This window comes from Halyomorpha halys, unplaced genomic scaffold (genome assembly GCF_000696795.3).
Source record: "Halyomorpha halys isolate HHAL.00 unplaced genomic scaffold, Hhal_1.1 Scaffold725.1, whole genome shotgun sequence".
NCBI classification, from domain to species: Eukaryota; Metazoa; Arthropoda; class Insecta; order Hemiptera; family Pentatomidae; genus Halyomorpha; species Halyomorpha halys.
Window position 1 is genome coordinate 535929 of NW_027110211.1, and position 10362 is coordinate 546290.

Here is a 10362-nt window from a genome sequence, read left to right on the forward strand (position 1 = left end):
GTTTACTCAGAATTAAAGAAACCTTTCTGTAGTCTTGAGAATCAACATTGCAGGAAAGGTGGCCTCAGGCATGAAAATTATTTTGAATCAAGTTTTGCACTTTTTACAAGCCCGAACCCCGCCTTTAGCCGAAGGCCAGGAGACTGAAGTCACGACATACCCATAGCCTCCGTACCATCTTGCGCACTTCCTTCGTAGTTTTTTTCTTCCAGGAGAGTTCCGAAGCCTTCATTAAAGAGTTAGGTGTTCCGGATATGATTTTTTTTCGTATTGTTTTTATGGAGGAGGCGGAAGATGTTTCTTAATCGCTTATGGCTCTTCGGACCAGTGTGAGTGAGTGGCGTCCTTGTGGCAAGAACCGGTCCCCACTACCGCCACTATTTGAGCAACCGCGGCTTCCTCTTCTTCAGTTGTCTTCACCATGGCCAGCTACCTCGGAGCTTTCCTTCTCATCGTCCTCTTCGCGGGTGTCCTGTCTGCTCCTACCAACTCAGGTGAATTTTGTAGCCACATAACAGGTCATATAATGTAAATGTAGTAGAAAGCACAAATATGGGAAATGATATTTTTACTGAAATAGAATCATAATTTTTAAGGTCTTAAAATTATAATAAATCGTATTAAATGTAACTTGGAAATTCATAAAAACAGTGATTCAACTAAATTTTTCTAAAAGATAATGCTTCAAAATTCAAATGTTACAAAACTATTTTTATTAATTAAGTATTAGTTATGTTCGAAATAGATTTTTGAATAAAACATGAATATCTCCAAACAAAGCTGTCCGTCCGTTAACGCTTTGTTTAATGATTTTCATTGTTACGACTGATTTAGGTTATAAAAAGTAAGTTATTATGTGTTACAACTATTTTATTAATGAAATGTAAACATTAAAATTCATATTATGTTTTGTTCAAAGTGATTACCTTGAGCATTAAGACAGGGTCGGCATCTTTCACAGCAGCAGTGGCCGAACTGTCAAGTCTGAAAGACTAATTCGAAAAAGAACATAATGGCAGTCTATGGTACCATCTTTAAAATACGTCAAATTCTAAATAAAATCAAAACTTTTTTTTTCCTGTCAGATGCGCCAATATTCAATCAACAGTGATATATAAACAACATTTAACATGAACTTTAATGTTTACATTTCGTTAAAAACTAGTTACATTTTAGTTTATTATAACCTGAATAATTCATAACAATGAAAAACCTTAGACGCGAATATCCCATAAAGAAAGAGTTAACAGACATACCTTCATAGATAACATATTTCTTTTTTGGAGATCCTTAGTTCATATTTTTAATTTGGAGACTTATCTCCGAAACAACCTGTGATTGTCCCTTGAATATCTCACTATTACCTGTAGAAATATCCAACTCTCCACCATGCTTACATAATCTACGAACTGAATATGAAAACATTGAACGTGGATCTTGTTACTAGATGTTTAAAGGACCTTCTTTATATAAAATGCTGAATACCTCCAAAACAAAGCGTTAATCCTTAATAGGGAACTTTTTTCTTATTTTGAGATCCTTAATTAATATTTTCAATTTGTACACTTAATTCTGAAAACCCTGTGTATGACATTAACTACTCTTATTTTTGAATTTCGATGGTTCTTTTTTGTAGATTGTGGTCCATTTACCAATGATCTTATTTTTGTCTCATGCCCTCCATTGAGAACCTTTACAGTGGGAATATAAAGATTCATTTAAAATAAATATTGGCTGTCAGGTGGAAACCCACCAACTTTCTCAATGTTACAAAATTAAATATATACATAATTGCTTTGGGATCCTCACACCAACGTACTAATCTATCAGGTTTTCAATCAGCGATGATTAATATTACATATTTATAATATTGACAAATATTATTTTGAACTTCAATATTAACTACATACTAATTAATCGATCAATTGTTTGAATATTTTAAAACAGATTGAAAAATAACTTAAAAATGATCTAATTGAAACTTTAATTGGAATAAAAGAGTTTTAAAAACACTGTAAATCACATGAAAGTTTTGGTTTATTATTCTTATGTAAGAATATTTTATAAGTAAATGCTTGAAGTAATCTGATCTAATAATTATAATTAGAATAAGAAGATCCGGCTTGTGGTCAAGAAAAATAAGATTAATAAATAGCTTCAACTATAATCGGCTAAACTATTTTTTGTTCTCAACTGCATCTTGAACCATCTCTTCTTCTTATCCAATACGGTCAACAATTTATACCATAATTGTATGGTATATATTTTTGTAAAAACCTCTATACGTATAGTTTGGGGTAGCAATTATAGCAATAATAATACATAATTGTTTAATGAGGACTGAGATATAAAAATATTTACATCCTGGTTTGTAGCTTCAGATTTTATCTTGATATTCAATTAAAGAACGCGGTTCGACGAACGCTTCCAGGGTCTTATTAATAATTAAAGATGATTAAATTAATATTGCTCAAAGTATAAATCATGTTAACTTATTTTAATGTGCCAACGTTTAGGCGTTCGATCTTCCAGCGAACAGCCCTGAAGAAGGCTAGAAACTCTAGCCGAAACGTTGGCACATTAAAATAAGTTAATCGTACTTATTTGTGTTTTTCATTGACCGCACCCCCAACCATCTTCTCCTCATTCATCATCCACGGTCAACTATCTCTCATAATTATAAATCATGTTGGTCAGAACATTGTACTGGCAACAATATTTCAAAAAAATACAGTGATGTACATAGTACAAGAGCCGGGAAGAAAAAAAGGCAGTTATCTCACCCCAATTTTTGATTACTTTAATGAAAACTATGTATAATTAATAGTCAAAATTCTTGAGTCTGCCAAGTATAGGAAGGGGAAATGAAAAATGGCGCCTGTTTCAAAACCTTAAAATAACATTAATTTTTCATTCGGAGCTCTATATCTTAAAAACCACCAACGACATTACAAAATTTAAAAGAACATTATTTAAAGAAAAGTAAATTCGCTGAAATATTAGCCCTAAGATAAGAGCTATTTACGTCCAATAGTTCTCGAGATATAGCTTTTTAAAAAGCAAAATTCCTTAAAAATCTACTGAAAGATTATTTTTACCTTCGTAGGAATAGTTGTTTTCATAATATTTGCTAAAACAAATTGATTTATAGTTGTTCGGACAATAAGTTTGATTTATGAAAAACATCATTTCAGAAACCATTGGACGTACAGATGTCTGCCAGCGCTCAAATTAAAGCTAGTTAAATTTACTACAAAATAGTTAATAATGTTTATCTTTGTAGGAGTAGTAGTTTTTATGATATTTGACAAAATAAACTCACAAAATGCTAATTTCTAGTTGTTCATATAAAATGAAGGATTTTTGAAAAAATATATCTCTAGATCTATGAGACGCACATATGTATGCCAATATTCAAAACAAAGGAAATTTAACTTACTATAAAGTAGTTTATGACACTGGTCTACGTAGAGGTAGCAGTTTTTATGATATTCACACATGAATATAAATTTGGCAAATGAAAATTTGTCGAAACAACTATAAATCAATTTATTTTAGAAATTTCATGATAACTACTACTCTTACGAAGATGAACAGAATAAACTACTTTATAGCTCATTATACTAGCTTTAATATGAGTGCTAATAGACATCTGTACGTCAAATGGTTTTTGAGATATAAATTTTTCAAAATAAATTCACTAACTACTGATCTTCCAGTACGTCCCATACAACATTTTTATGAAATGTTGCTTTTTAAAAAGCTATATCTCGAAAACTATTCAACGGCAATAACTTTATTAGGGCTCATATTTATGAAAATTTACTCTTCTTTAAATGAAGATCTTTTAGGTTTTCTTGTGTTGTTAGTACTTTTTAAGATATAGAGCTCCGAATGAAACATTAGTTTTTTTTTATCGCTTTGAAACAGCCGCCATTTTTTATTCTCCCTACCTATACTTGGCAGAGACATCAATTTTGACTATTAATTATACATAGCTTTCATTAAAGTAATCAAAAATTGGGGTGAGATAACTGCCTTTTTTCTCCTCTTGGGCTCTTGTACAAACAGATCAGACACTTCACCCGGGCCTTGTCCTCTAGGCCTTCAGTAGGCTGTAGTGGACAGATTTTTTAATTCGATTTTGTATTGTGTAAAATTATCAGATACCATCAATTACCATTTTTTTTAAATTGTTTTTTTAAGAGCTAGCATAAAATGGATCTTGTACAATAATCGGATATTACATAAAACAGAAAATTGAAATATTTGCCGCGGGAAGACTGAGGAAGCTGGATATTCCCAGACAAGGAAGAGTCGTCACTTGTGGTACGCAACTTACCCACACAGGATGAAAGATAATGCCAGCCATTATAGAACCAGAAGTGATAGTGAAAACTGATAGAGGATAGAACAATGGAATTAAAATGCAAATTACAATATATGAAACGAACTTATTATTTATAAAAAATTAAGATTAAAAACTATGTTTGACTAAACTAATAAGCATTTTATAAACTGCCAAAATACAATCTGTTTCTAGATGGGTATTACAATTCTTATAAGGACAATTCAAATTGTAGTGATGAGTCTATAAAATCAAAGCAAGGAGAAGAACGCTAATCAACAGTGACCCGGGGAGGGGGAAAGAAGGGTGTGCAAAACGTAAATGGGAGTATTGTAGTCTTATAGATGGTTATTACCTCTATTCTTCTAAAACTTAAGGTAAGGAAGTAAAAGGCTAGTACGGAAAAAAACGCAATGAATTGATCAATATACCACCAGATATAGGTAATGATTGATCAACCATCTGAATGTGAATAAATTTTATTTTTCTGTTAGTATCCTCCTTGAAGATAATTGACCTACTCATTGTAAAGTTCTAATCATCAATTATTGTTTAGTTGTGAAATATATAATGCTTATTTTGTCACTCTCACTAACTTTGTAAAAGAGCTGAGGCTAAGATAGATTTGACTATTCAACGAAACATATTTCTTTTGCAGTAAAACTAAATGAATTGTTTCAAGTATTAGTATACAACATAATTTGAATTTCTGACGGAATAAACCAATCACTATGATACTTATTGCCTCAGTATCAGTTTTTAGCCACTCCCTAGTCCGTTTTTGAAATTAAAATCAATATACCCTTAGAAAGTTTTAAATTTCGTGCTGATGATAAGGACACATTAGTAGTAAGTAGGAACAAGGGGTCTCCTTGTTTTCCTTCTTTAACCTCTTCAGTCGATTTTAGTTTGCGAGTATTTTATTGGTGCTATAAAAAAAAATGTTAAAAAAATTTCATTCAGATCAGATTTATGTTTTGTATATTACAATTTCGTATCATTTCAGAGAAACTTTACATATTAACTTATCTTTGTATTTCGTTATTTTTTAAATCTTTTCTTGAATGAATAGATGAAAATTTTAATTGATTTGTTAATTTGTCACTCCCTTGCCTCGATGAAAATTCTTAATATTTTTTATCAAGAATATTATTTAATATTTCTTTCAATATTCAATATTAGGACCCCGTTTGTGAAATTAATAAAGAAGGAATTGTAAGGCAAACGTCTTCCATGCCCTCAATGTTTCATAAAAATGAAGAATTAAAAACAGTCAATGTAATAATATTCTACTGGCTGTTTTGATATTTTTATTTTTTTTTTCTTGAAACCTTGGGAGTTTTATCCCTATGAAGTCTGTTCAACTAAGCCAATTAAAATACTATTAAAAACTTCTGTTAGTTTCTTCTGACAGATCCTGTCTAAACATTTATTTTTTTTCAAATAATGTTAAAAATAATATTTTTTTGTGTAATTAATGCTGGGTTTTATTCTCATAGTAAATAAATCGAGAATGTTTCAAGTATTTTTAAACTGACTATTTTTAATTAAAATTAATAGGGTAATGGGAGCTCAGTTTCGTTTTATCACTCCCTAGCCGTAAACGTCACTCCAAAGAAAACGAGGTTTAAAAAAAATATCAATATCACGAGAACTATAACATAAAGAGTGTACCTGTTTCAAACAGTTATCAAGAAAAATTGCCTAAAGGCAATAAAAAAAATCAAAACACTCCTAATTTTAATTTTTTTAAATTTATAACTAAATATAACCTAAATTGGAGAAAGGCTTATATATTGAATTATATTGCAATTTTTAAATGTAAAATTTATAAAAACAAAATTGTTTACAAAATTAATTGTTTAATGACTCGATTTGAACAACCCATTCTCCTTGCCTTGAATTGCCTCTGCTGGCCCATCATTTGTTGTTTTATTATCATTGAGTAAAGAGAATAAATTCATATTTATGAATAATTCCAGATATTCCTGTCAGTTTCCTTTTTAATGCCGGAAGAATGGATGAATTTTGCCACAAGTTAAGCTTCTATTGGTTTTATTTATTGCTGGTAAACTATGAATTTGAAAGGATGCTCGGTTGCTAAGGGCATTAATTAAGCCTATCAAAAGACCCATACAATCCAACCAAGCCCTTCTCTCTGTCCCAATTCCTTCACAATGTGTCATACAGAAACTCATTAATGATGATATGATCCTTTCAACATTCTTCTGTCATATCAAAGTCTTAAGTAGGAGGTTTCTCTTTATTCCATATTCATTCCTTCAGTTGCGTGTCAAGGCTCTCCTGCAAGTTGTTACTGGCTCGCGTCAGAGGTGCAAGAGGTAACATTTGGGGCCCGTGAATCATGGGTATCCGATAAGGATTGATGAAAAAAATATTCGTCCGTATAGTTATACAAAGTAATCTCGGTGGTTCGAACAAATTCCTGCAAGGAGGTGTTCGAATTACTGAAAGGTTCGAATAACAGAAAGTATTAGAAAAAATGGTGTAAAAGAATTCATCAATATGAATATGCATACTTCTATTTATTTAATTATTTTTACTTATATCATTGGAAATTTATCATCATTGGAATTTATCAATCATTGGAAATTAAGTTTTAAGTTTTAAAAAAAATGTTTTACATCCCCAGTAATGCAAATTGATGATTCAATTTGTTATAAATAGAATATTGTTCATTTACAAGTGGAAAACAATATAAATAAAAATACTCTTTCTACGAATTTATTTTAAAACGCGAAAAAAAAATTAGTTCACTGATAAAATTCGTATTATACATCTTTCTACTATTAATTAAATTACTTTTACAAAATTAAATGATTTATACTATTGATTTTATGAATTTCTAATTGCAACAAAATATATTATGAACACTTCCACTGAGATTATATTACCCAATAACGAAACTGTAAAAAACTCTATTTTCGATTACAATACAGATCGGAAAGTTAAAAATGTCATTTACACATAAGTACTTTTATTTGAAAATAAAAATTTTATTGCCTGCTGAGTTTCATAAAAAAAATGTAACTTTTTTTTTATCCCAGTTCAGATTACTGGAGTGTTGGGAGAACCGAGATTACACTGTATTATCTAAATCAAGAAATAATTTCAATCTATAAAATATATCATACTAATATAACACTCTAATAGTGTAGCTTAATTTAAATATTTGAATGATGTTTATTTTACAATTTGTTCATTAATTCTAGTTTAGCAAGAACATATATATTTTTCTCGACCGGTGTAAACTCAGTTTTGAACTTTGCCAAATCAGATTTTCCTCAATTTTGTTCATGTTTCGTGTAGTTATCCTAGCCTTTCATAGCTTTTGCTGAAAAGACGGCATTTGGCACTCTATTTGTATCAAATGATAATGTAGAAACCGCTATTTACCTACTTCAATCAAAAAGGTTTCACCATTTTCCTACTTGTAACAAAAGTTTAAAAGAGTTCAGGCGCCAAAAAAAGGTTAAGAACCCTTTATCTAAACTTTTGCAGAATAGAAGGAAAGCAGAGAGATGATAATTGTAATAATAATTGTTTTAATATATTAATATTAAATAATACTATCATTTTTAATATTTTTACATCAAAAGGTTTTTTTCTCACTGTATTAGGTATTTTTGTGAAAATTCTTCCTATTAATATCTTCATTTTGTCAACTCTTCGGTGCTCTTCCGGATAAACAATCGTATCTGTCGTTACATTGTCATTTTAATAGTGCTTTAAAATATTTTAACGGACGAAAAATAGAATTGTGTAATTTATATTAAAATGACAATGAGACTACCAATAAGACTATGAGCCTTGACACATTGATGAATAAATTTATGATACAAAGAAATAATAAGATATAAAGGAATGAGCTTCACAAAAATTACTATTATCTTCATTAAGTAATTGTGTAAAAAAAAAAAAAAATAAACTATGTTGTAGTCAATGTAAAACAAAGTGGTATTGATATCATGATCGAGTCGTAAGTTTTTGTTTAATAACACCTTAATTCATTCATTAATATTATTAACGAAAATAATAATAATTCCTAAATAATAGATATATTAGGTAGGAGTCTACCCCTTGCATTATGTTATCACAAACTAAATCTTACACCAACTATTTTCCTTCACAGGGACAGAAGAGGACTCCCGTGACAAGAGAGAAGCAGAGCCACATCGGGGCAAGTTCTTCCACAAGAAGTTTGGAGGAGGTTATGGAGGCGGCTACGGAGGTGGTTACGGAGGAGGTTTCGGAGGCGGTCATGGAGGTGGATATGGAGGAGGACACGGGTTTGGAGGCGGTCAGGGCTTCAGGGGTCCCAAATTTGGAGGTGGCAGCGCCTCCAGTAGCTTCTCCCAGTCCTACAGCCACAGCTTCTCCTCTCCCTTCGGCTCCTTTTCCAGCAGTGGGTCTTTCGCTGGTGCCAATGCAGGCTCTCACAAATAGTCCTCTATGGTGGTCATGGATCTAAAATGAGACTTTTATAAAGTGTTGTGATCAAAGTCATATTTATGTAAGTGTAGGCTATAATTAAAAAAAAAACCTTTAAATCAATATCTGAATTTAGCTCAATTATTATATATTTTTTAAATAAAAAAATAATTCTTTGTAATGGGCGCTTGGCATTTTTGAAAATCAATAAAAAAATAATAATTCGCAGAGATTTACAACCCATGGAAGGTGTAGAAATATTATTAATTTATTAAATTTCCAAAAGCTGCTGATAGCCCATTTAAATTTATTACTATAATGAATAGATAATGAAGATCAATTGTTTTATATATCTTTATAGTATAGAGATAGATGTCTTTTCCCTTGACAGTTACTCGTAATTTGTAAGAGACTAAGATATTATGATGTGATGGAATTTTTTTTTTACTACGTTTAAAATAAAAAACATCTAATTCCTTAATCAGGAATTCTTGTCTGAATTATTAAACCGATCTATTAATCTGGAAAAATTTAGTAAAATTTTACATTAATGTAATTTTTGAATTGTATATTTATGTTTCTTCAATAAATTAAAAAAAAAAATTACCAAACAGCCTTAGCCACGTTCCTTTTCTCTCCTTGAGAAATTAAATTAAACTGCTTCCGCTTTTATGTATTTTTTCTGTAGCTTCTAATGAAAAAAGAATACTCAATCTTTATATCGATATATATAAGAAGATGGCCAGGGTTGCGGTGAACAGCTCAACCTTTACCTTTGAACAGTCCTGATGAAGCCCTGCAAAGTGGGCAACATAAAAGTGGTTATTGAAAGTTTTAAATTTAGGAAATAATTTAATAGAAGAAATTATTGGGACAAAGGCAATTAGCCGGCAGTAATGAATTTTAAGGAAAAAAAGGAATGAAGACAGAATAAGGAATCCTTGAGAATGACCTGAGAAGTCGAAACGTCGGATGTTAAATAAGAATAAAGTTGAGAGAAAAGAGATCAAAATTGTTTTAAAAAGAAACTAAGTGATGTTCTGCCACATGAAATATAACAAAATAGGTCTTTGGGTTACTAAAGTAACTACCAGGGAGTGGAATATTCCACTCGTAGGAAAAGTGAAGCTAAAAAGAGGAGATGATCACGCCCATGTGCCCAGTGTTGAGGTAAAAATAAGTTTTCCTGAGTTTTGTAATTATTTGAAAACCATTAATTAAAAATAGGAAATACACAAGTACAAAATGGAAATCCACTAAGTCCTTCTCGAGAAATGCATGCTTTAATCAAGAAAATCAACAGTTGTAATGTAAAGTGAGACAGAAGGGAGCCAGTAATGTGGGCTGCAGTATTTCTACCACGCCCACGGTGCCCAAATGCCCGCCTTTTTGGCTTACTATTCTTGGGCTGATCACCATCTCCGTTCTCCAATGTAATTATGACAGAGTTTACTGTGTCTTTGTTTCAGACCCTAGTGTATAATTAAAATTTTTTTTTTTTTTTTTTCCATTGATAGATTTATTTATTGATAGATATTACAATCTGCCACACAGTTGTGGGC

The 10362-nt window shown here is 30.9% G+C and overlaps 1 protein-coding gene across 1 annotated transcript; it reads left to right on the top strand.

Moving 5' to 3' along the window:
• The first annotated feature begins 339 nt into the window (after nucleotides 1–339).
• On the top strand, nucleotides 340–9419 carry LOC106685710 (protein suex-1). The gene is made up of 2 exons (XM_014428530.2): nucleotides 340–494; nucleotides 8502–9419. The coding sequence occupies exons 1-2, from the start codon at nucleotides 422–424 to the stop codon at nucleotides 8813–8815; spliced, it is 387 nt and encodes a 128-aa protein (XP_014284016.1). The 5' UTR covers nucleotides 340–421; the 3' UTR covers nucleotides 8816–9419.
• The last annotated feature ends 943 nt before the right edge of the window (nucleotides 9420–10362 follow it).